General features: G+C 40.4%; 9 protein-coding genes across 11 annotated transcripts; 4 read left to right on the top strand and 5 right to left on the bottom strand.

Moving 5' to 3' along the window:
- The first annotated feature begins 166 nt into the window (after positions 1 to 166).
- On the top strand, positions 167 to 3,286 carry LOC6585980 (general vesicular transport factor p115). The gene has a single exon (XM_002011568.4). The coding sequence runs from the start codon at positions 404 to 406 to the stop codon at positions 2,906 to 2,908; it is 2,505 nt and encodes an 834-aa protein (XP_002011604.1). The 5' UTR covers positions 167 to 403; the 3' UTR covers positions 2,909 to 3,286.
- Positions 3,287 to 4,071: 785 nt separating this feature from the next.
- LOC6585979 (40S ribosomal protein S6) lies at positions 4,072 to 5,333 on the bottom strand. The gene is made up of 3 exons (XM_002011567.4): positions 5,226 to 5,333; positions 4,803 to 5,007; positions 4,072 to 4,729 (listed from the first exon to the last, which is right to left on the bottom strand). Exons 1-3 carry the CDS (start codon positions 5,229 to 5,231, stop codon positions 4,194 to 4,196), a joined length of 747 nt encoding a protein of 248 aa, XP_002011603.1. The 5' UTR covers positions 5,232 to 5,333; the 3' UTR covers positions 4,072 to 4,193.
- A 269-nt stretch (positions 5,334 to 5,602) lies between these two features.
- On the top strand, positions 5,603 to 7,378 carry LOC6585978 (bystin). The gene is made up of 5 exons (XM_002011566.4): positions 5,603 to 5,829; positions 5,891 to 6,008; positions 6,066 to 6,864; positions 6,927 to 7,046; positions 7,116 to 7,378. Exons 1-5 carry the CDS (start codon positions 5,701 to 5,703, stop codon positions 7,264 to 7,266), a joined length of 1,317 nt encoding a protein of 438 aa, XP_002011602.1. The 5' UTR covers positions 5,603 to 5,700; the 3' UTR covers positions 7,267 to 7,378.
- A 242-nt stretch (positions 7,379 to 7,620) lies between these two features.
- Positions 7,621 to 8,264, top strand: LOC6585977 (mitochondrial import inner membrane translocase subunit Tim10B). The gene is made up of 3 exons (XM_002011565.4): positions 7,621 to 7,803; positions 7,869 to 7,964; positions 8,025 to 8,264. Exons 1-3 carry the CDS (start codon positions 7,783 to 7,785, stop codon positions 8,262 to 8,264), a joined length of 357 nt encoding a protein of 118 aa, XP_002011601.1. The 5' UTR covers positions 7,621 to 7,782.
- Positions 8,265 to 8,380: 116 nt separating this feature from the next.
- LOC6585976 (L-seryl-tRNA(Sec) kinase) lies at positions 8,381 to 9,361 on the top strand. Its single transcript, XM_002011564.4, has one exon. The coding sequence runs from the start codon at positions 8,398 to 8,400 to the stop codon at positions 9,271 to 9,273; it is 876 nt and encodes a 291-aa protein (XP_002011600.1). The 5' UTR covers positions 8,381 to 8,397; the 3' UTR covers positions 9,274 to 9,361.
- Positions 9,362 to 9,697: 336 nt separating this feature from the next.
- Positions 9,698 to 10,524, bottom strand: LOC6585975 (coiled-coil domain-containing protein 86). Its single transcript, XM_002011563.4, has 2 exons — positions 10,129 to 10,524; positions 9,698 to 10,068 (listed from the first exon to the last, which is right to left on the bottom strand). The coding sequence occupies exons 1-2, from the start codon at positions 10,434 to 10,436 to the stop codon at positions 9,777 to 9,779; spliced, it is 600 nt and encodes a 199-aa protein (XP_002011599.1). The 5' UTR covers positions 10,437 to 10,524; the 3' UTR covers positions 9,698 to 9,776.
- A 265-nt stretch (positions 10,525 to 10,789) lies between these two features.
- LOC122757771 (solute carrier family 25 member 40) lies at positions 10,790 to 12,731 on the bottom strand. Of its 2 annotated transcripts, none has more exons than XM_044011209.1 (5): positions 12,402 to 12,731; positions 12,092 to 12,294; positions 11,528 to 12,031; positions 11,399 to 11,459; positions 10,790 to 11,255 (listed from the first exon to the last, which is right to left on the bottom strand). In XM_044011209.1, the coding sequence occupies exons 1-5, from the start codon at positions 12,526 to 12,528 to the stop codon at positions 10,954 to 10,956; spliced, it is 1,197 nt and encodes a 398-aa protein (XP_043867144.1). In that variant the 5' UTR covers positions 12,529 to 12,731; the 3' UTR covers positions 10,790 to 10,953. The 2 variants fall into 2 exon arrangements, with proteins under 2 accessions (XP_043867144.1, XP_043867142.1); XM_044011207.1 differs by having other exon boundaries at positions 11,378 to 11,459; positions 12,402 to 12,730.
- Positions 12,492 to 15,088, bottom strand: LOC6585974 (solute carrier family 25 member 40). The gene is made up of 6 exons (XM_044011196.1): positions 14,683 to 15,088; positions 14,367 to 14,617; positions 14,109 to 14,308; positions 13,411 to 13,956; positions 13,031 to 13,352; positions 12,492 to 12,579 (listed from the first exon to the last, which is right to left on the bottom strand). Exons 2-6 carry the CDS (start codon positions 14,527 to 14,529, stop codon positions 12,560 to 12,562), a joined length of 1,251 nt encoding a protein of 416 aa, XP_043867131.1. The 5' UTR covers positions 14,530 to 14,617; positions 14,683 to 15,088; the 3' UTR covers positions 12,492 to 12,559.
- A 525-nt stretch (positions 15,089 to 15,613) lies between these two features.
- On the bottom strand, positions 15,614 to 22,737 carry LOC6585972 (heat shock protein beta-1). 2 transcript variants are annotated; one of them, XM_002011560.4, is made up of 5 exons: positions 22,219 to 22,737; positions 18,423 to 18,452; positions 16,857 to 16,938; positions 16,687 to 16,782; positions 15,614 to 16,076 (listed from the first exon to the last, which is right to left on the bottom strand). In XM_002011560.4, the coding sequence occupies exons 1-5, from the start codon at positions 22,395 to 22,397 to the stop codon at positions 15,882 to 15,884; spliced, it is 582 nt and encodes a 193-aa protein (XP_002011596.1). In that variant the 5' UTR covers positions 22,398 to 22,737; the 3' UTR covers positions 15,614 to 15,881. The 2 variants fall into 2 exon arrangements, with proteins under 2 accessions (XP_002011596.1, XP_015016073.1); XM_015160587.3 differs by lacking the exon at positions 18,423 to 18,452 and having other exon boundaries at positions 22,219 to 22,736.
- Positions 22,738 to 23,405: the final 668 nt, after the last annotated feature.

The raw sequence follows: 23,405 nt of genomic DNA, 5'->3' as shown, positions 1-23,405 counted from the left end.
ATTGATTTTCGAGTGATGGTTACTTCATATATTTTTGTTAAGCCGGAGTGTATTCACTGGCTTTATGCTTCAAACAATGATGTATTATCAAAAAAAACAAAAAAACATCAAATCCTATTTGAATTATTTATGTTGTAGCTATTTTATTATATATTCATATCTATAAAAAACAACAAAATTTAAAGTGTGCAACGCACAAAAGGAAATTTAAATAAATAACTATACAAACATATTCAATTGATGGCACCAAATATTGCCAACATATACTATTATCTCTGTCTTGGGTGTGCACACACTTGTCTCGCGTATTGTTTTTATAAGAATTGACGTGTCAGATATATGAGTGTTAGCTTTATATAGACCATACCATATTGAACACGTCGTTTAGTTAAGCAGAAAGTGGATGGAGTTCTTGAAGAGTGGTATCAAGACCGTGCTGGGCGGCACTGAGCCGGGCCAGCAGCCCAGTGCAGCCGAAACAGTTGAAAAGCTCGTCGATCGAGTTTATTCGTCGACCCTACTCGAGGATCGCCGGGATGCATGCCGGGCCTTGAAAGCGCTCTCGCGGAAATATCGTATAGAGGTGGGTGCCCAGGGCATGCCACCTCTAGTCCAGGTACTGCAAAATGATGGCCAGGACGCTGAAATCATAAGCTATGCCCTGGACACGCTGTGCAACATTGTCACCAGCGAGGAGTTCGACGAGGAGGCTGACAATCCAGCTGTATCCGTGAATGTGGGCGAACAGTTCACCGAAATGTTCATCAAGAATCCCGATCATGTCACCCTCGTCATGGGCTATCTTGATGAATACGATTTTCGTGTTCGCCGAGGCGCCATCCAGTTGATCACGTCTCTGATTGCTAATAAGACACGCGAACTGCAGGAACTGGTGCTGGTCAGTCCCATGGGCGTGTCCAAGCTAATGGATCTGCTCACCGACAGTCGTGAAGTAATCAGGAACGATGTTCTCCTGCTCCTCATCGAGCTGACCAAAGGCAATTCCAACATACAGAAGATTGTGGCATTCGAGAATGCGTTCGATCGTCTGTTCGATATTGTGCGCGAGGAGGGCTGCTCGGACGGCGGCATTGTGGTCGAGGATTGTCTTATATTGCTGCTGAATCTACTCAAAAACAATTCCAGCAATCAGCAGTTCTTCAAGGAGGGCTCCTACATACAGCGACTGGCCCCAATGTTCTTGCTGAACAGCTCCAACGGCAGCTCGGATGCGGACGAGAGCGCCTGGACACCGCAAAAGGTCTCCAATTTCCACTGCATGCTGCAGGTAGTGCGGGCCCTGGTGACGCCCAGCAACCAGCAGCAGGTGGTCAGCGCGTGCCAGCGTGTAATGCAAAAATCACAATTGCTGCAGGCGCTCTGCGACATCCTCATGAGCAGCGGAGTGCCAGCGGACATACTGACGGAGACTATCAATACTGTGGCGGAGGTGGTGCGCGGAGATCGCGATAACCAGGACGAGCTGAGCCGCGTTCAGGCGCCCAGTCAGCCACCAAGGCCGGCCATTGTAGTCCTACTCATGTCCATGATCAATGAGAAGCAGCTGCTGGCGCTGCGCTGTGCGGTGCTCTATTGCTTCGAGTGTTATCTCTATCGCAACTCGGACGGTCAGCGTGCAGTGGTGCAGACGCTGCTGCCATCCAGTGCCACCGACGTGAGCTCGCTCTCCACCGGACAGCTGCTGTGCACAGGTCTCTTCTCGACAGACACGCTGGCCAATTGGTTCGCTGCCGTGGCCCTGATGCATACGCTCGTCGAGAACGTTGCCCAGAAGGAGGAGCTGCTGCGAGTGCTCCTGGCCACGCCTGGCGGACAGCGACCCATCACACTTCTGGAGCAGTGCACAAGTCTGATGCAGCAGGAGCGCTTCCGCTTGCAGAGCAAGGTGGGTCTGCTCATGCTGCTCAGCGTTTGGCTGGCCCACTGTCCGGGTGCGGTCAAGGCCTTGCTGGAGACCCAAGGCACCATGGCCTATCTGACTGCCCAGCTGTGCGCCAATGAGCACGATGAACGTGAGTATCTGGTGCAGGGCATGTGCGCCTTTCTTATGGGCCTCTGCATACAATTCAACGACAATTCGCTGGCCAACCAGCGCCGGGAGGACATCAGCCAGCTGATCATCAAGCGCATCGGCCAGGAGACCTTCTGCAACAAGCTGAGCGAAGTGTCGCGCCACGAGGCCTACAGTCGGGCGTGCAAACAGGCACAGATACGAGCCAAGGGCGCCAGCGAGCTGCTGCTCGATTACGAGTACTGCAAGCTGTACAAGGGTCTGGAGGCGTTGATAGCCAAGCTGGTCAGCGGCTTCGATGTGGATGGCATTGATCTAACCGAGCTCACTCTCAGCTCAGAGGCCTCCGCTCTGGTGGCCCAATATAAGGGCATCATACGCGGCATGGACGCGCAAATACAGACTCTGGAGCAGTCCACCAAGCAGCTGGAGCAAGAGAACGTTGAGCTAAAGGATCAGCTGAGCCACGAGCAATCACTCAGGGCCCAGCTGGCCGATCAGAATACGCTGCTCAAAGCACAGCTGGCGGCGCAACCAACAGCAGCTGCAGCTACAGCTTCAACTCCAACAACAACTCCAATTGCCACGGCAACCGCGGAGCAGCAGACCACAGAAACTGTCAACGATGAGCAGCTGAATGCAGCTCGGTATCAAGCGAACATGTATTTTGCGGAGAACATACGATTGACCAAGGAGCTGGAGACACTGCGTCAGCAATTGACAGCGGAGAAACAGCGAGCGGATGCTGCGCAGGAATCTTTGCTAGCTACACAAAAGGATCAGGAAGATTTGCTCGAGCTCCTCGCCGATCAGGAGGCCAAACTGGCGCGCTACGAGTCGCCGACGAATGCAGTCAACGACACAAACGGCAGATAACTTGTAGCAAGTGGATCTTTCGATGCGAATGTGGATCGTATTAGCCCAGCATTGTATGTGTTCTACAAGGATGTGGACTGTATTAACATGCACACACACACACACGCACTCGCAGACGCTGCTGTGTGTGTGTGTGTGGATAGCTCGACTCAATGCCAACTGCCCCTCCCCTTATGCATTCTTATTGTTTTTACATATATACATACCATATATACATAGATAAACTCACACACACATACATATATGATTAAACACATAAATATATAACTATAACTAATGTATTTGATTTGTTTCACAAATTAGACGAGTCCTCTATGTGTATGCTCCCATCAAATGTGAAATAAATAGTGAATACATTATTATACAAGTATACATAAACAATTCTAGTTTTACTTTCAACTCATTATAGATGATCTAAGGTAAAAGGATTTTAAGATCCAGCCATATAGTCACGTTAATCATGGACCCATTTCATGATCAATGCCAGGTTTCTAATCAATTGTCCTCAAGTATTCCTTCAGTTTTATACAAATTATTAAACAATGTTTCTTCTCCCTTACTCCTGCTCTCTCTCTCCCCCTCTAAGTCATTTTCGATTCAAAAATTTGACTAAGGTCAATCTCAGAACAATCTTAAAATGTGGCTTATAAAACTTTAGCCTCATGACAAGCAATTCACAAAAGGTTGGAATTTAAATACAGTTCTATTATGATTCACTAAGCCAGTTTATCTCCAATTAACTTGGGATACTTATATTATAATTCAGTCATGATTTGGGTTTTGGGAATCCTTTAACTAGGTCTTGGAATACTATAGGGTAGTTAGCTCATACATATATAAAAAAAAAAAGTTGTTTAGCTATATCCTCACATTGCCAAATCAAAATATAGATAGATATGGATATACTTGGGATAGACCCTGAAACACCATTAGCATTATGACACTATGCCACATAAAATTACTATAGAGCTCCCATATTTCTTAAGCGGCACTTTAGTAACTCGATATTTAGATCTATCCATACAACTACACTTTGAGAATTTCTGGAAACGATCTCCTCACAATCCATAGAAGAGTAACCAACATTCACTTGAGCACATTTTTGATGGGTTTTGTCTTTTAGGTTAGCGCACAGGTATAGTTCACAAGAAAAAAAAGGTGTGTTAACTTAGGTATATCTTTTGACCATTCACATTTATTAACGAGATGGCTACAAAATTTGTTTCTTATTTTCGTGGATAGATGTATGTAGATGGTTGGTTAGCAATTGTTGGCCACTTCACATTTACTTCTTGTCACTTGAAACAGAGCTCTTGGATTCACGGATCGAGGCGGAACGGCGACGCTTGGCCTCCTCACGCTTGGCCTTCGACTCCTTCTTGCGCTGCACCAGGAGCTTGGCATAATCAGCGGCAGCTTCCTTGGAAGCTTGCTGGCGCTTCTTCTTCAATGCAATGCGTCTGTGTTTGCGCTGCAGGACCACTGGGGTGATCAGACGCTGAATTTTAGGTGCCTTGGAGGTGGCCTTCTTGCCCTCCTTGGCGGGCAATGGGCGACGCACAACGTAGGGACGAACATCATCCTCCTTGGACAAGTTGTACAGCTTGCGGATCTTGCTGGCACGCTTGGGTCCCAGACGACGTGGAATCGTGGTGTCTGTAAGACCGGCAATATCTTGCTCGCCCTTCTTGATGACAACGAGCGCCAACACGGACATGTTGGAGTCTACAATGCAGCCGCGCACAGACTTACGCTTGCGCTCGCCAGTGCGGCGTGGGCGGTAGCAGGAGTGTCCCTTCTTCAACAGAAGACGCACACGACCTATAAAGTGGCAAGTAATTCAGTTGTAATTAACTATTTCTTATTCATATACCGATTCGATTGATTTACTCACCGTGCGAGAGAACACCTTGCTTCATGGGGAAGCCCTGCTTGTCGTTGCCGCCAGAGATACGCAGCTGATAGCCCTTCCATTCATCACCCAGAATATCGGCCTCCACAACTTGGCCCATACGCTTCTCGTAGAACACACGTAGTTTGTGCTCATCGACAACCTCGAACAGCTTTTGGCATCCCGTTGCGGGATAAGAAACGTTGAGCTGCAAGTAAACACATACATTTGTTGTTTAGTTCACGTACACATCTATATACACAAATTTGCCGCAATCGTTATCTTCCATTTTAAGGGCAATCACTTTAGTTTTTCAAGTTACACTTAATTTTTGCACAAGTTGAATATTAATGCTAGCTGTTTTTAGCAATATTTCTTTATGTTTACAGCGTTTCTTATATTATTTTTCACAAAATTGTTGCACACCTTCATTATGTTGGTCTTGCTGCAATCAACACAGAAAAAAAAAGAAACGCTCTTGTCAAATCCCAACTAGGTAAGGGAAAGGAAATAGGGATGCAGCAACCAAACTTATATCGAAATAATCGATATGATGAAAACAAGCTATCGATGATTTAAATACGTTTTAAAGGCCGAATGCTGAATCGAAATTATGCACACAAAATTAAATTATAGACTGGTCAAATGAACTTCAATTCTTAATGGAAAAAGTTCTAAATACAGAGTATTTTTAAAAATTTAGCCAATTCAATCGCTCATCCCTAATAATCTACGTTCATCGATATTTCCCAATGCAAACATACCCATAACAGCTGTCAAAGAATGGAGTGACCATGATGCTAAATTGGAAAACAGGGTGCCTCCAGACGATAAACAACGATTACAACACGTGTTGTGCTTGAGTTTGTTATTAAAAAGTTGATTTTAAGAGTGCACCAAGATGGGTAAACCAAAGAAGGCTAATGTGGCCACAATAAAAAATGTGAGCCTGGAAAAGCAAATCACAGATGGCAAAGTATTGAAAGCTAAATCCAAGGAAAAAGTTAAGCTACGTGCAGAAGAGTCACCGGTAGGTACATCCTTGATTGATATTATTCCATATTTAATACAGGTGCTTTATTGATTGACAGAATATTGATGCGAAAAGCAGTCAAAAAATATTAGCAGCAGCTAGACAACAGCAACTGGAGCTCGACGAGGAGAACTTTCCAAGCTTAACAGCACCAAGGACTGTGAAACTTAACTTGAGTATGTAAACTAATATACAATAAATCAATTTATTTTTAACACCATAAAAACCTTTAGACGATGGCATGGACCAGGACGAACAGGAAGATGTTAACGAAAACGATTTCATGGCTGACTTGGGTATGGACGAAGACGATGTTGCTGCTTTTGAACGCTTCCAACAGCCACCCGCAAAGGAAGGTAAACGAACTTTGCATCTGTCCGAGATTATAATGCAAAAGATTCAGGAGAAGGGTGCCGATATACACACCAAAATCTCGGATGAGGGTTCACTGAGAATTGAAGAAATCGATCCGAAGGTAAAGGAAATGTATGAAGGAGTCCGAGAGGTGCTCAAACGCTATCGCAGTGGCAAAATACCGAAGGCCTTTAAAATTATACCCAAACTAAGGAACTGGGAACAAATATTGTTCATAACGGAGCCACACAATTGGAGTGCTGCTGCCATGTTCCAAGGTACTCGCATCTTCTGTTCGGTGCTCTCCCAGGCGATGGCTCAGCGTTTCTATAATTTGGTTTTATTGCCACGCATTCGTGACGATCTTTGCGAATACAAGAAGCTCAATATGCATTTGTACAATGCCCTTAAGCGTGCACTCTTTAAGCCGGCTGCCTTCATGAAGGGTATCATATTGCCATTGCTGGAGTCGGGCGACTGCACCTTGAGGGAGGCAATTATATTTGGCAGCGTCGTGGCTCGAAGCTCCATACCTGTGCTGCACTCGTCTGCATGTCTGCTGAAGATCTGTGAGATGAACTATTCAGGTGCCAATTCGATATTTATTCGTTATTTCTTGGACAAACGTTATGCACTGCCATATCGTGTTATAGATGCGGCTGTCTTTCATTTTCTGAGGTAAGCAGTAAGCGAATGGTCTCAGAAATATCCATTTTCAATAACTTTTTCTACCTCTACAGATTTGAACAAGATAAACGCGAATTGCCTGTACTATGGCATCAAAGCCTGCTGACTTTTGCGCAACGTTATAAGAATGATATTTCATCCGAGCAAAAGGAGGCGCTGCTGCAGCTTTTAAAGTAAATATTGTCAATTTTAAAGGTTATCGAATCTAGTATCCAAATGTATCTAACGCTTTTTAATTGCAGAAAGAAATCTCATCCGAAGATCACACCGGATATTCGACGCGAATTGCAAGCGGCACAATGCCGTGATGTTGAAATGATGGAGACAATGAACGAAACAGCTGGTCAGCCCATTAAGATGTACACAGATGAAGATGTTGGCTATACGGGCTAAGAAAGCATACTATATAGGCATTATTTTTAGTTCATAGTTTTTGAATTATTTTATATTTTGAAAAGAATCAAAAGCATTGATTATGTTTATGTAAATATATGGTATATACATACACACGCGTGACTGAAATTTACAATTCATGAATTCTTTAAAAAGACCATTTGAATTTTGATAGATTTAATATGCGGCGCATTTTAATACACTTATCGACTAGTCGCTACGGTTATCGATTCATACGCAACATAGCACATGGAGCTTTCGATTGTCAACCATCTTATCGATACATCTTGAAGCTAGTTTTCGAAAAGAAATTAAATATTGACAGCACATGAGGTACCACCGATTGCTTATTTTCTAATTGAATTTCATATCGATAGTTAGAGCGTTAAGGAGCACTTGTCAGATACAATAAGTAAATCAGCTGTTGGCTTTTGTCGGTTATCACAAAAGAAGAAATAACATTAAAAATTAATTTAAGTTAACATTTTGAGAGTAACTACAAATTTCATTCAACAAATGGATTCGAACTTGCGTAACGTATGCTTGACCTACCTAACTGCAACATGTTTAATTCATAAATGTTTATATGCACTCAATTGCAGCTGAAAGATTTTCTTACATTATACAACAAAGTCACTGAATTGTGCTTCAATCGCTGCGTCGATAATCTCAGCCAACGTGAACTGTTCGATCAGGAGGTAAACAAGCATAATTAACTATTTCTCCAATATTGATAAAATATTACTTCGTATAAACAGAGCACCTGCGTGGATCGATGTGTAACAAAGTTTGCACGCTTTAATCAAAATATGATGAAATCCTATGTGGATGTGCAAACGAAAATCAATGCCAAGCGGATGGAAGAAATGGAGCAACAGAACGCCAAACAATTGGAGCAACAGCAACAGGAGGAACGCATCAAAGCGCAGCTTAAGGAAAAAGAAGCCTCTGTCGCTGTACTAACGCCAGCTGCATCGACGGCTAAATTGGCCATGTAGCAGCAGCAGCACCATGTGGATTGGAATGCCATGCCCCAGCTTTTATTTACAATACTAGACAGTTAAGCAGCAACAACAACAATCACACATTCATACAAACACACACATATATATATAGTTGTACACTATAGAAATGCCGCGTATTTGTCTGCTTGCTTTGATCGGCCTGCCGGGTGCTGGCAAAACTACTCTTAGCAAGTGGCTAATGCAGCAGCAGCCAGACTTACTGACTGGCTGGCATGTGTTGCATTTGTGCTACGATGATTACTTCGATATACAACCTACAAACAAGATAGAATACAAAGAGCAACGACAATTTATATACAATTTGCTGGAGCAACTCATTGTGGCTCTACAAGCAGGCAAGGCCGAGCTGCCAGGACGGGTACAAGGATCAGCGGCAACAACTAACAGCTGCAATCATCTAATAATATGCGATGATAATCACTATTATCGCAGTATGCGCTATAAACTGTATCAACTAAGTCGCAATCGGAATTGCCTATATGCCCAACTTCATCTGGCTAGCAGCTTGGATGACTCTCTGCTTGCAAACGCGAAGCGTGGAGCCAATGGAGCATTGCCACCAGCGGTAGTACAACAAATGGGAATGAGGCTCGAGCCACCAAGTGAAACTTTGGCTTGGGAGCAACTTACATTAACACTTAATAGCACAATAGATTTTAATGCAGTAGCGGAAATAATTCACAACTTTTTACAAACTTTACTCAATAGCCCATTAATTGTTACGCCTGCTCAGCAGGAAAAGCAACCGCAATTGCAATCGCTGACCCATCAATTGGATTTAAAGTTGCGTGCGCGCATTCAGAATCAAATGAAGTTCAACAAAGTCGAAGAAACGCAACAGCAGCCAGAGCTACGTCTACGAAGTCGTGCCCTAAACGAACAACGCAAACAGATTTTAACACAATTTCGTTTTGATATGCGCAACGGGCTGATGGAATTTTCTAATGATAAATTGGAATACTATGTTAATATGTTAAAGTAATCTAATGAAATAAGCGTTAACTGTTTAAACATTGTACATATAAACATAATTGCTATAGTCTAGTACATTAAACAACAAACAAACCAAATGATCAGAAATTTACTTTAAACTTTAACATACCTATCTCTTTCTATATCATTTTGTTGCTCCTTCCTTCTTATATTTACCTTATATACATCTCTCTCTCTCTCTCTCTCTCTCTCTTTCCAACATACATACATTTGTATGCACTTAGCCATTCTCTATATATCCCTATATAGAACGATACCTATATTCCTGCACAAAGCATTTTCCAATAATAATCTTGTTTCCTTCTATCTCCAGTATTACTTAAAGTGCTTATTCTGATGCCATTATGATCCTTACAAAGGCAAGAATATACTTATGTACACATCCCTATTGTATATACTGTACACAAGAACTCGCATATAAAACTAGATTTATTTATGAAAAGTAAATTTTAACCTATGATCTATACATATATATATTCATATATTTGACGTTTAAACCACCTTCACTTGACTAAGATCGCGCTTTTCGATCATGCGCATCTGCTTCTTCTTCATGCGCTTCAGCTTAGCAGGATTCTTGATCACTTGCACGACCTCTGATCGTCGCTCGTTGGCCAAACGTCGCTCGGCATTCTCGACGCGTCGCTGATGACGTTGCACGGCGGCTTCCTTGCGCTGATCCTTGATCTCCTTGGACTTCTCTTTGATGTAACGCATCTCATTGCGTAGGGCGACTTTCTTCTCAAATGATAAACGATTCACCGTTTTCTTAATGCTGCTGAATCTGTGAATAAAGATTAGTCTGTGAGTATGTGATGCATTTGTGTTGTTTGAATTCTTCTACTTTTGCTTGGGTGTCTTCCAGGGCCGATTAGATTTTGGCTGTCCGCGGGGTATTTTGGATTCGGGTTTGACCACCTTTTTGGGTTTTGTTTTGGGTTTGGGTTCGGCTTTGGCTATAGGCTCAGCATTTGGTTGTATTTTGGGACTTGAAGTATTACTGTCCGGAGAGTCAGGCCCATCGACCACAATTGGCTTGGGCTTAGGTTCGGCTCTCGCTTTAGGTTCAGCCTTTGTTTGTATTTTGGGACTTGAAGTATTACTGCCCGGAGAGTCAGAATCATCGACCGCTGTTGTATATACTCTAACCATGTTTTTGTCGCTATTAAGAACACACAAACTAAAACAAAACACGGCAGACTGTGCACGTGTTTACGGTGTTATCGATACTAACACTTGGTCAATTATCGATGTTGCAACTAGCAGCACGACAGTGCTGTGAAACATTAGTATTCTTATAAATAAACCTTTTGACACTAACCATATGATTTTCGTTTAATAATTGATTTATTATTTTAAACGCAATTGCAGCATTTAAAAAAATGCGTTTTATATAAACGCATATTCAGCCTTTTTACGGTCATTCTGAAGACAGGTTTGACTAACAACATTGATATGTTATCGACTTGGCGCCGAACATTGCAAATTTGAATAAAACGAAATTATTAAAAAAAAAAATTTATTTCACTCAGCAATTTTACAAAGTCATACAAAACCGCAAGTTGTGCAATTTGTTGTTTCCCAGCGTTTTGTTTCTTTTTTTTTTCAACTTTGGTATTAATTTACATATTCACAGACACATGGGAGAGCAACTTGAATAGCTCCAAATTCAATTCTTCCTACTCGAATCGTAAGTTGGGGCCGTATTCTCCTCTGATAAATCTGTATTGTTGTCACGAGTTGTCACCGGCAGACTCATAGACTGATTGTGTTGATTCACATTATAATGATAGAAGAACGCCTTGCTATATTCGAATGTCGATATCATGATCGCACAGGCTGGAGCCACTTTGAATAGACGTGGACCAAGTCCCGCAAAGACCCCACGCAATCCATTTAAACGATAAATGCTCGCCAAACGGTCCATCACTGATTTGTTGCTCGTTATTGGCACATTCTTGGGTGGATTATCTATCAGAAGACAAAGATTAAAGACAGAACTGTAAAACAAGATACAACACGTGTTGTTGGGGCTATCGCTGACTGATTTCGATGCAGTCAGTGCTGTTTAGCACAGCAAGTGACAGGCCTACCTGTAAATATGAATTTCTCACCAAATTCGATTTGTTCGTGCGTCTTTATGACATCAAAAGGTGTTGTGACCGTTGCAGCTACCTACAGGTGCAAGGCGGGGCAAAGGTTCTTTAGTTGTTTGGATTATGTCAGCAATTAGTGCTACTTACCGATCCCGAAATAGCACCCGCTAAAAAACTAAAGCCAAACGTTGGTTCGACGACATTAAAACTACTCTTAAGATACTCGTAACATGTCCAATAGATGCCAGAGAAAGGAACATCCCTCAAGATAGTGGGCGGCAGTCCTCGCCACAGCCCGAGCACACCTTGCGACTGCAGGACCTGCCGTATGGAGCCCAACATCTCAGCATTTGTCATTTTCTGGGACTGCATCTTAGTGCGTATCATCTCGATGGGGCTGACAACGGTCACCGCCAATATGCGAGCCGTAACGCCCGCCATCATTGGAACCAGCATTGGAATGTTCCGGGTATAGGTTGTTGTTTGTACAGGGGACAGGTACTTGTAGTGCATATCGATAAAGCGTGCTTTAAGTTGTTCATATGCAACAAAATAGATAATGGTCGAAGGTAGCGCAGAGATAAGAGTTGGACTAAGGCCTGACCAGAGCGAGCCAATGCCTTCGGCACGACTGATTTTGATGAATGCATCCTGCGGAGGGAAGAATAGCTAGTAATTAGGCAAACGGAAATATATGATCTTTCGACTTACTATGGTGCCTGTAAAGTGGGAGGATGAGGAGGCGGAGGCAGGTGATACTTTATTAAATGCAGTCGCTGCAGTCGGCGTAGGCGTATTGGGGCCACAAGGACATATGTGATCCATGAGGCCATTGCAATAGAGAAAGCACTTATTGGATAGCAGCGCCGACTGCTGGGCCTGCAAGCGGGTCTTGATGACGTCCAAAGGTGTCACTGCAATTAGCAACAATTATGATGAAATTATCATGCAAACAATACATTCACATGTACATATATATGCATGCATTTATAGTACATATGTTTGTATATTAATAACTTACTGAAGCAGGCGGTAATCATGGCACCCGTGCATGCGGATACAACCTGCTGCATTGGACGTATACGAAATCTGGGATCTGTCATCTTAAATTGCGACGGATTTGCCGGTGTTCCACTTTTAGCCTCCATCGAAACTTTTTGAAACTTTTGCTTCACCGCTCTAATTAGTACGTCGATAATCTAGGTTTTTAAATTATATATGTTACAGTGTGCGTACTTGTTTTCGCGTTATTTTTGTCATTCAAAAGCCCTCGATAAACGTAACAACCAAACAAACACAAAAATGTAAGCACACAGATCCCCACGTTTGAGTATGGTTTCAAAACTATCGATAATTAAACAGCTGTGATGTTATGTGCACCATCAACGCAACAGCTGTAGCTGTCAGTGTTGTCAATTTAGTTTTAAATGTCTTAACATGTTATTGCATGATGGCATACGTTACAAATGGAAATTACTTAATCATGTTATATTGAATTAGTTTCGAATGCAATACTATTTAATACATAATTATGCAATTCTGTCATTTTTGATTACTTAGTGCTGGAAATTGGCCAGCAAATAAGCTATCGATGTTATGTCGATAGTCGGCATGATTGTGTTTTGAACATAATACAGTTATGCTACTTACCGGTGTGCTTCAGGTCGAGATTGTACCGAAAGAAGAATGATTTACTATATTCGAATGCTGATATCATGATAGCACAGGCTGGTACCACGCGTAGCATACGTGGCAGAACTCCTACATAGAGGCCTCGTACACCCTGCTTCTGATATATAGCCTTAATACGTGCAAATACTGATGTCTTTGCCATGGATGGTGAAGCATTTGGCTTTGTGCCTGTATTGCCCTTATCCGCACTCTTTGAGTCTGGGAACAGTACATCCTGTCCCAGCTCAATTTGCGTATGGGTGGTAATTAGATCAAAAGGCATTGTAACGAACGTGGCCAACTAAAAGGAAAGAATAGTTAATCAATTGCAAATTTTGTAGATGGTGGCAGACACAGACCGCTCCAGATGATGCGCCCGCCATAAAGCTAAACCAAAACGTTGGCTCAGTCACATTGCACGCCCGCTTTATTGACTCGTAGGCAGCCCAATAAGTGCCCGAGAAGGGGGCATCCCGCATCACGGTCGGCGGCCACCCACGCCACAATACAAGCATGCCGTGCGTTTTGATCAGTGAACGGAGCACCACCCATAGCTCCTTATACGTCACATAACCAGATTGCATTTTAATGCGAATCATCTCCAACGGCGTTATGGCCGTCACGACAACCGTGCGAGCGCATATACCCGATGCCATTGGTACCACCGAGGGTAGATTAACACTTAAGTCCGTCGATGTCTTTACAATCTTCCCTTTGCCGCTATCGTTGCTGGTGAAGCGGTCGACAGGATACCAAAAATAATAGAAGCTCGAAAAATTATGTTTCAAGTACTCGTAGGTAAGAAAGTAGATAATGGTGGACGGCAGTGCTGAGATCAGCGTGGGACTCAATCCCGACCACAAGCCGAGGACACCGTTACCGCAAATGATCTTGACAAAGGCATCCTAAAAGGCAGAGAGAACGAGCAAAAGAAAGAAATACAGAAAGAGAGCGAGAGAGAGAGAGAGGCTAGATGCTGGCTCTGATATTGATGATTATGAAAAAGAGACAGATAGAGGAAAGTCCATATAAAGGGAATCGTATATGGACTACCTACCATTGCTCCGCGCAGAGGACGCATGCTGGTCGCATCGGCCGCTGCGCTCTTGGTTAGGCAATCGGTACTGTTTGGTTTGCAGACGTGCGTCATTAGGCCATTGTGAAAGACATAGCAGAGCTTGGAGACAACTGGACGATAGCGTGCTTTGGTCTGCGCTTGAGTTTGTACGCGCGTCTTGACTACTTCCATGGGAGTCACTGGAGACGGCACTCTCTTTAATCCGTATCGTACGAGGATTTCCGCATCTCTACTTACCCACAAATGTTGTGATCAATCCACCAACGAGAGCCGAAATCACCTGCTGCATGGGTCGAATACGGTAGCGCGGATCATCGGCCAGTAGTGCTGCTGGCAAACGCAATGGATCCCCATCAATCTCCTGTGAATCAGGCGGCGTCAGGTCTCGTTCTGGATGCATATTACTTTAATTCAGTACTTCCTGTTTATCAATTTTTTTGATATCCCTAGCTGTCATGCAATGCAATAACAGAAGAGCCTAATCATAACTATTGTTTGGTAACCAAAATATTATTAAGATAAACTAAGGGACAAAATTTCATGACATACATACCCAGGCGTACGTATCGGAATTGATAACTATCTATCTATATATGTATATCTATAAATATATATGTATACTATTTTATATGCATATGCATATGCATGCAATATTTATTTCGATATCTATATATATACATATATGTGTATATATTACTGTAATTTATTGAATGCGGCCCCAAGCTTTGATTTAGAGCAGCTTCAATTGGCTTATCAACATGCTCTACCACGCCCAACGTCGCTCTGAATTATCATATGTACATAACAAAATTTATATCTGAATCTTGCCTGTCTAACATTACGATCTACTGAAATTACCTAAAAAAATTAAATATGCATATATTATACTTATATACATATTGAATTTGTACTTGGCAGTGTACTATGAATTATATTTCCAGATCCTACGATTACGAATATTTTCTAGTGGCCAATAGAACCACTTGACAGTAAAAGCAAGGAGAACTGAATTTTATAATACAGAAATTATGTTCTTTATCTTAATTATTGATATTTAGATCAACTACCAAAAGCATAGAGATCGGAATTATCTATGTATTTTTGTATAAACTTTTATGCAATCCAAAAATTGAAATTCAGATCGTGTAGTGGAAGCAGTGGAAACGAGAGCATATATTTGATTTATCCAGTCAGAGCTTCCTGCTTATAGTATAATATATATATCCAAGATATAGTTCATTTATATATAGCCCTGATATAGCATGGCTTACCACTGACCGAACATCCAAACTTAGAGAAGCAATATGCTATCAGCTTATTGATTATTGAAGACAGTTTGCAAACAGTTTGATCGACAATTCAATACCCATTAATGAATACATGTATGCAGACCTATTATTTATATTAAGCTAAAACCCTCCAATCAAACATTGATAAAAACAACAAACTTTGCTACGACAAGAAAATAATAACATTTAATTGCGTGAATTATAAATATGAATTAAATTAATCAAATTTAATAATAATTTGCATTACACTTAAGTTATTACAGTTAAGTATGAGTAGTAAGTCAGTTATTTCTTTTATATTTTAGCAAAACGAAAAAAAAAAAAAAAACAAATTTTGATGTAATTTAGGCCAATTGTGAATTCTATTTTCGATTTCATCTTTTTAGTAGGGATTTGTTGTTGTTGTTGTGGTGAATAGCTGGCCTGTGGATAGGTAGGATTACGAATTACTGGTGCCTCCATCTCACTTGTGCGCAATGGGTATTAAAGTTTCACCGGCAGTGAGCGCTGGCAGTGGCGCGTCCACAGTCAGGACACCATCCTTGCTCAGGGACGAGCGAATCGATTCGGGATTCACGCCCTTCGGCAACAGAAACTCGCGATTGTATTCCCTGTAAACGCTCTTTGTATCTGATTTCTCTTCGTGCTTGGCATGCACCTGAAATGGAAATAAAACGAACATTTTAATAGACTGAAGTGTATAAATGGAAACAACTTTAGATCTTAAGCTTATGCGGATTACAACAATATTCCTAAGTAAGTTCTTCTTCTGCCTCTATTTACGTTTTATACTCTTCTATCATATAGTACACTACTGTCTAGTTCTACATCCTATTCGATCTTCTTCCTTCATACCATATCATATTTCCTTTGCTTTTTTTTAATTTTTAATACATTTCCTGGTAGTATATGATCGAATGCTATGTATGTATCACATACCGTATATCAAACGCCATATATCATATATCTATATATCATCGACTCTAGCATATATAAATAAAACTTACTATCATTTACTTTAAGTCCCATCATATACTAACTTTTCTAATATCAACCTTTTATAAGTCATATATTATATATAGCCTTTCATATCTTATAAATTATAAACCGTCAACTTTCTATTCTGCAATAGCATATTCTTAATTCTTGCATATGTCATCTTATCACATTATATGACTACTACTCCTTATTTAAATCGAACTGATTTGTACTCATAGATATTTAGATACTTTATAATGCAAGTATATACAGATATTCATAAATCTTACCAGCAACTTCTGATCGACAGTTTTCACAACAATCTCTTCGGGTGCGTATTGGCTGACATCGAAGCGCAGCTTTAGCACTTTGTTATCGCCCTCGTCCTGCAAATGACAAGGAATACATAATATAGAATGACAGACGATCTATATATAATAAGAGCTCTGCTTTAACATACCTGTATCAATGGCGAGCTGATATCGGACACATAGTTCTGTGGCTTGGGCACTCGGGAAGGCAGCGCCGAGTTTGTTGTTGAGCTGCAAGAAAATGTTTCAAATTCAGTATAAAAATTTAGTTAAAATTTGTGTGCAATGAGAAAATAATAAATGAATGAGTTATACACAATTGTTAGAAACACCTTGAGCTAGTTTTTGTGGTTTTCGTTGTTGTGGAAGTTGTGCGAAAAGTTTTGTGAAAAGTGCGTGTAAAGGCTTCCATTTCGATGGAGTGTTTTTTGTCTTTGGGAAATGGGTTTTTGGAAACCGCTGGCAAACTCGCTTCAAATGCAACTGAATTCGAACTGAGCCTTGTATTCCTTCTCAGCTTCAGCTTCTTCTCCTCCTTCACTTTCCTAACTTAACATATTTTATAAATAGCTCGGATTTCCGCTCTAGAGAGGAGTTTTATTTTAAGAATATGTTAGAGCAGCTGTCGAGCTGAATAAGGGGAGCTGGGCTCATGGGACGAGTTTATGTCAACAGGGATGGGTATGTGTATATACATATGTCTATATGGATGTATATAGATAGATACATATGTTAAATTTATAAAGATATATATATATATATATATATATATATATATGTAATTAAAGAAGAAATTCTTCTCTGTCTAGCTTAGTTTATGATCTTTAATGTGTCTCCGTAGATGGAGAGACTATTCTTATACATGAGCATAAACCTGATCTGTAACATAATAGGAATATAGGTTTGTCCTCAACTCTGCCCTTATAGCAGACATCTCATATACTTAGTCTTACTAATCAACTACCAAATCCGGGTTTATAACTTATTGCCCGTTCTTAGAAATCAGTTTCGAAATTTGACTTTACCCTACATGTGTATTAACGTTTTTGGGAATATTCTAGTAGCTGAGCATATTTCTTTCTAGAACTCAAGTGTTTTCCGTTGTTATTTCTATGCCGAAACAATGGATGCAAAATGTTGGCAAAGCTGCCAAAATTTTTAATTTTATGGCACAGAAAAAAATTAAAGAGAGAGAGAGAGAAAAAAAGAGTGAGATAGAGGGAGATATATAGTCAAAGCACGGGGCAGGTGTGAGGGATTGTATAAACACTTTTTAATCGTGCTGGAAATGTTACGCAATACAAAAACCTAGCAAAGTTGATTGAACTTTCTGCATATGGCATGAGCTATACAAACCACAAATAAATATAAAATTTCAAACATCTGTCAAATCTTCTATATATACATGTATGCACACACATAAGTACATATATACATACATACTGTATTTATATATGCATTTAGTTTATTTGTGTGAAATTTTTGAAAAAGGAAAGAATTTCGAAGACTTTTTAAAGTGACAAGATACGAAACTGTCTGTCAACAGTGTGCTAAAGTACATACTGAAAATAGTACAGAAATAAGTGTTTACCAACACAGCTGTATGTGTAAGTGAGTGTGTGTTATTTACAATTTGAGAGTAAACAAAAATTCAACACAAAATAATTGTAAACGAAAAGTTTGTAGTCCAATTTTTTGTAGAGAGCATTGAATACCTGGTTGTAGTTGTTGTTTTTTTAGTAGAGCTTTTTTTCGTGAGGAAAGTTATTATAGTATAGATAATAATTATAGATATATATGTATTTTAATAGCAGTTTTTTTTATTTCCCAAGCAGCATGTATAGGTAATAGGAAGAAAGAAATAGAGAAAAGATTTAAATATGTTTTAATATATATTCATAATTTTGATTATATATATTAATATAAGTTAGAGCTTTTATTTTCTTAATTATTACACTGTACATTTATTTTCTGAGGTGCAAAAAGGTATCAGACACACACACACAAACGAATGCAAATAAAACTTGAGTAAGGCAGACCAATGAACCGTAATTACTAGCAAAAATAAGACAGAGTAAAATAGAAAGAGAGAGAGAGAGAGAGAGGGAGAGAGAGAGAAAAAAAGAGAGTTTGAGGAAAGACGAGCGCTGACCACGCAGGCTACACTATACAACACTAACACAAACATACACACACGTACATATTTGTATAGACACTCACGCATACACGCATGCGAAGCGCTGCTGATAAGCGTGCCACTAGCTGCCAACGGTAAGCGTGCCCGCAGTCGACCTTGCTACCAACGTGCAACGGTTAAATGCAACCAAATGTAACAAATACACACACATACATATATGACAGCGGCAACTTTTTCCCTACCTACCTAATGTTGTGTGACTAATCGTAGAAACCGTTAATTCTAACATTCGGCTTTTGGGGTTACAAGTCGCTGTACATATGGAGGAAGTCCCAGCACCTGCCGGAACAGCAGTTGGCGCTTACTTGCCAAAGTCTACACACACGCAGGCACACATACACACAGCGATGTATTGGCGCTCTCTTCACATATACACACACACACAGGCAGAGACTTGACGACGAAACATACTTAATTTCTCTCTCTCCCCAGCGCTGATGATGTCATGCATATTTTTCGTTATTCGTTATTGTTATTGAATAAAAAGAAGCTCTGCGTGTAGAAATTGAATAAAAAGAGAAAGAGCAGCAGCAGCAGCAGCAACAACAACAATGTATGTATATCAAATGTCAGACGAGGCGACGCTGTCGTTAAGTCGGCTGCAGACTGCAGTTGACAAAGGAAAGCAACTTAACGAATGCTAATCGATAGCCAATTGCTGCTGATCAGCAACGATTACAAGTGGCATCGAGTCTTTGCTTACGAAACATTTTCGTGCTAAAAATTTGCATGATATCATCTTTTAGCCATTTACTTATTATCGCCAGCATCATCACAGTTGCATCACACGGCTAAATAAATTGGCAGCAAACATACAAATTAACAGACAAATACATACATGTGCACACATATCTCGTATAGAGATACGTGTACTGTACAGTGGTACATAATTATTTACACCCACGCAAATGTGAGAGATCGAAAAATATTAAATTCAATTTAATTTTTGTTTTTTTTTGTTTTTTTTTTGTTTACAGTAGCTGTTCGTATATGATATAATAAATTGAAATAGATTATATGTACATATGTGTACATATATGCACATCTAGTATTATGATTAACCACAAATCGATTGAAAAGCAAAATCGTACTTTTAATAGCAAGTAAATAGACTTATTTGCCATGTATACTATAAAGAATCTCTATTTGCATAAACAAATGTGCCAATTCGTAACCCAAGCTCAGCGCACACTATTTACTATATACAATAGGCTAAACAAATTGAACGATAAATCAACCTGGAGTAGTTGAATCTACATAGATAGTTAAGCACTTGAGCAACGACAATTGCAATCTATTTTACTTTATTTGTGATTCTATATGTGCGGCAATAAAATAGCAAAATAAACAAAATCAATTTGTTGTCTATTGTATAGGCTCGTTGAAGCCAGATGACGATGACGTGATCAGTTATTTTTAAACAATAATATTTCATTTAATTTAGCAAACAGCAGCTGTGGATTAGCCACAGCCCTACAAGAGGGTCAATATTCGATAGCAAATGGAACAATTGAGTCATCGCTGGCCTGAATTGACCGACCGCCCACCCATCCGCCCAGCCGACCATCTCTAGCACACTTAACGAACCTTCTGCGCGCTGTCAGTCAAATTCGGTTGCATTAACAGTGGGTTGGGTGCTAAAAACAAAAACCCAGTCTCATTTCTTTCGTTAATTGCAGTTTGAGCTAAAACTTTAGTTTTGCACGCAATCTAACGGTTAATGTTAAAGTTAAGTCCACAAAGTTTGCCTCGAAAGTTGTTTTGTTGGTGTTGCTCATGCAAATGCATTGATGGAAGACAACAAAGCAGCTACAACAATAACAGCAACCAACAAAAACAATAACAAATCGCTTCGATTATGTCATTGCCCATGGCCGAAGCTCTGAAAACCACTCGCCGCGAATGATTTTCGAATTCGCCCTCAAGTGGCGCCCACGCGACGCGAACATCGTGTTGTCGCCGCAAGCAGATTGGAAAGGCCAGCGAGGCGCAACCGCGACGGCGACGTCGATGTCTGCGTCGACAGCGACGTTGGCGACGTCATTTTGCTCTTCTCAGGGATATGCATGTATGCACGATATGTACATGCATGTATACAGACATAGGTGCATGTGTGCGTGCGCACTTCTGTATTGTATTTAGTACATATTCTTGTTTTGTTTCAATCTTTAATGGCCGCCTTCACATTGTCTGTTTATTTAGTAAATATTTGACTTATATATTCACGTCGACATGTGCGTGCGTATGTGTGTGTATCTGGCAACTATGCCAGAAAAAAATTCCGTTACGCCACATCTCATAAAGTGTGCTAAAATATGCTTATTTTTTTCTAGCTCAAAATGCAACCATGGGTTACCGTTACAAAGCAGGGCTGCATTCGAAGACAACAACAAATGGGAGAAAGGTGTAAATATTTCTTAATATACATACATGCATATGTATACATTTTTGTAAGACAGAAGCAAAATTAATTATGTAGAAAATCAACTCAAAACTATTTTTTGGTCGATTTTCAAATATTTCAAAAAAGAAAGAAATGATTTGTGCTGAGGACCAGACAAATGGAAAATGTTTGTATGTACATATATTTAAATGGGGGGCGAGGCCGGGGTGAAGCGGGCTGTGTGAATAGCGAATGTGACTCATTCCCCCATCCACAAAAAAGCGCTGAAGATGAAGAAGAAAAGAAAATGTGTGCTCGAGTATCTGGGGCATTCAGCGCCAAGTTTTCGGTACGTAATCCAGCTGATGATGATGGTGATGGTCAGCTCGGGCTATTTTTAAGTTGAGTGTGTTCGGGAGATCCTAAACAAAAACGTAACATTCTGATAGAATTCTATTGTGGAGTATCATTTTCATTATATGGCATATTTCATTATTTTCTGTCTAAACATTTCGCTAACTTTGAAAACGAATATATTTTTGATAGTATGTTTTTCATTGTTCCATTTGCTTAAGACTTTTCTTTGGATTTCTTAAAATATATAGATAATTCCCTTAAGATTTGCTTCGCATTTTCCGCAGACTTTGAATGCAAAACGTTACAAACGAACACTACAGTTATTTTCAGTTATGGCCAGCTGGTCGTTAAATTCTTTATTCCGATAAGAAACTATCAGCAATAACTTGACCCTTATCTGGATAAACATTTCTAGTAAGCCTGATCGCAAGTAATGTTAACAAGATACAAACATACATACATATGTACATACATGCAGACCCATGCACACACAGTATACAGTGTACAGTGTACTTAATAGCTACATTAGCACATCTCAGTTGGATATTAATATAAGATGTAGTGGGACGCTTACCTGGTTGATTCGAAGAAATTCGCCTCGCGGTTCATCAGCTCGTGACGGAACTTGGCCATCTCCTCCTCCATTTTGCGCATCTCGGAATCGAAACGTTCGCGTATGCTGCTGAATTCCGTATCGATAACGCTGAAGTCGCCCAATTTGATAGGAATATTTCTCTTATTAGCCTCGGCCATTTTTGTTTTTCTGTTTGTTTGTTTGCCTGTGTGTATGTGTTAGATACAACTAAAAAACTTCTTGCGTGAGCTGCTTTATCTGCTTCTTCTCGTTTGCTTCGGTTTGTTTTTACGCGCACCGCTCTTTACTTATTGGACTTGGTCAGCTTGTGTTTAAGTGTGCGTATTTATATATGTATGTATGTATATTCACTTTCTAATCAGAACCAAAAAAAATCACAATATATGTATTCTTTTAATGTGTGTTTGTATATATGTATATGTATATGTTTGCTGATTGACTCGTATCGCACAATTCAACGCGTTTCAAAGTTTTCTGTTTGACTGTTTTGCATTTTCGGTGTGTTGACGCTTTTATAGCGCGGCGTCACATAGCGGCCGCAACTACACAAAGAACGCAACGCAAAAGAGAGAGCGACAGCGAGAGAGACAGAGAGTGCTGCTTACCACAAAATTAAGCCAACATGGCAGCGAGTTCACCCACACACTGAAACGACCCGCTCTCTCCGTTTTCGTGCTCGCTCTCTCACACGCCGGCAAGAAACAAGTGAATGGACTATACGTGCGAGCGTGAATGGGCTTACACATGTGAGTGCGAGTGTGAGTGCTAGTGCGATACAAACCATTTTGAAGTTGAACTCTCTCGAGTGCTCTACCCTATGGTCCCTTGCTATTTAGTAATGCACTTTGACATGCATTGCAATATATTGTAATATATTGAAAAAGAACCTAACATGAATATTAAATGTTCATTTGTATACATCATTTATTATTTATATTTCAGCGTACATATGAAAACCGATTGTTTATCAAAGTACCATTGACAAGGGTATGCAACAGTCGTATAGCGCAACTCAAAATCTTATTAGAAAAAGTGCTGGAGCAGACAGGACTTTTTATGTTCTGTTCAATCTTGAAATGCATTTACGACTATGCATATGTACACATACATACATATGTATGTATGCATGTACGTACATTTGTATATACTTGTGTCTATTTATAAAT

This window comes from Drosophila mojavensis, unplaced genomic scaffold (genome assembly GCF_018153725.1).
Source record: "Drosophila mojavensis isolate 15081-1352.22 unplaced genomic scaffold, ASM1815372v1 contig_136, whole genome shotgun sequence".
NCBI lineage: Eukaryota > Metazoa > Arthropoda > Insecta > Diptera > Drosophilidae > Drosophila > Drosophila mojavensis.
This window is presented reverse-complemented; position numbering and strand designations above follow the sequence as displayed.

What these genes read in the sequence shown, in the direction of transcription:
- LOC122757771 (XM_044011207.1), bottom strand. Translation starts at nt 12,528, where the DNA reads ATGGAGGCTAAAAGTGGAACACCGGCAAATCCGTCGCAATTTAAGATG. An exon ending in CATGATTACCGCCTGCTTCA is followed by an intron (nt 12,295 to 12,401) that starts GTAAGTTATTAA and finishes TGCTAATTGCAG; the next exon opens with TGACACCTTTGGACGTCATC. An exon ending in CGGGTGCTATTTCGGGATCG is followed by an intron (nt 11,460 to 11,527) that starts GTAAGTAGCACT and finishes TTGCACCTGTAG; the next exon opens with GTAGCTGCAACGGTCACAAC.
- LOC6585974 (XM_044011196.1), bottom strand. Translation starts at nt 14,529, where the DNA reads ATGCATCCAGAACGAGACCTGACGCCGCCTGATTCACAGGAGATTGAT. An exon ending in ATTGATCACAACATTTGTGG is followed by an intron (nt 14,309 to 14,366) that starts GTAAGTAGAGAT and finishes TGCCGTCTCCAG; the next exon opens with TGACTCCCATGGAAGTAGTC. An exon ending in TCTCGACCTGAAGCACACCG is followed by an intron (nt 12,580 to 13,030) that starts GTAAGTAGCATA and finishes TTAAAAACCTAG; the next exon opens with ATTATCGACGTACTAATTAG.
- LOC6585977 (XM_002011565.4), top strand. Translation starts at nt 7,783, where the DNA reads ATGGATTCGAACTTGCGTAAC. An exon ending in TGGATTCGAACTTGCGTAAC is followed by an intron (nt 7,804 to 7,868) that starts GTATGCTTGACC and finishes ACTCAATTGCAG; the next exon opens with CTGAAAGATTTTCTTACATT. An exon ending in GTGAACTGTTCGATCAGGAG is followed by an intron (nt 7,965 to 8,024) that starts GTAAACAAGCAT and finishes TCGTATAAACAG; the next exon opens with AGCACCTGCGTGGATCGATG.
- LOC6585975 (XM_002011563.4), bottom strand. Translation starts at nt 10,436, where the DNA reads ATGGTTAGAGTATATACAACAGCGGTCGATGATTCTGACTCTCCGGGC. An exon ending in TGGAAGACACCCAAGCAAAA is followed by an intron (nt 10,069 to 10,128) that starts GTAGAAGAATTC and finishes CTTTATTCACAG; the next exon opens with ATTCAGCAGCATTAAGAAAA.
- LOC6585978 (XM_002011566.4), top strand. Translation starts at nt 5,701, where the DNA reads ATGGGTAAACCAAAGAAGGCTAATGTGGCCACAATAAAAAATGTGAGC. An exon ending in TACGTGCAGAAGAGTCACCG is followed by an intron (nt 5,830 to 5,890) that starts GTAGGTACATCC and finishes ATTGATTGACAG; the next exon opens with AATATTGATGCGAAAAGCAG. An exon ending in GCTGTCTTTCATTTTCTGAG is followed by an intron (nt 6,865 to 6,926) that starts GTAAGCAGTAAG and finishes CTACCTCTACAG; the next exon opens with ATTTGAACAAGATAAACGCG.
- LOC6585972 (XM_002011560.4), bottom strand. Translation starts at nt 22,397, where the DNA reads ATGGCCGAGGCTAATAAGAGAAATATTCCTATCAAATTGGGCGACTTC. An exon ending in AATTTCTTCGAATCAACCAG is followed by an intron (nt 18,453 to 22,218) that starts GTAAGCGTCCCA and finishes CACGAAAAAAAG; the next exon opens with CTCTACTAAAAAAACAACAA. An exon ending in CTGTCGATCAGAAGTTGCTG is followed by an intron (nt 16,077 to 16,686) that starts GTAAGATTTATG and finishes TTTCCATTTCAG; the next exon opens with GTGCATGCCAAGCACGAAGA.
- LOC6585979 (XM_002011567.4), bottom strand. An exon ending in GCAAGGTGTTCTCTCGCACG is followed by an intron (nt 4,730 to 4,802) that starts GTGAGTAAATCA and finishes GCCACTTTATAG; the next exon opens with GTCGTGTGCGTCTTCTGTTG.
- LOC6585976 (XM_002011564.4), top strand. Translation starts at nt 8,398, where the DNA reads ATGCCGCGTATTTGTCTGCTTGCTTTGATCGGCCTGCCGGGTGCTGGC.
- LOC6585980 (XM_002011568.4), top strand. Translation starts at nt 404, where the DNA reads ATGGAGTTCTTGAAGAGTGGTATCAAGACCGTGCTGGGCGGCACTGAG.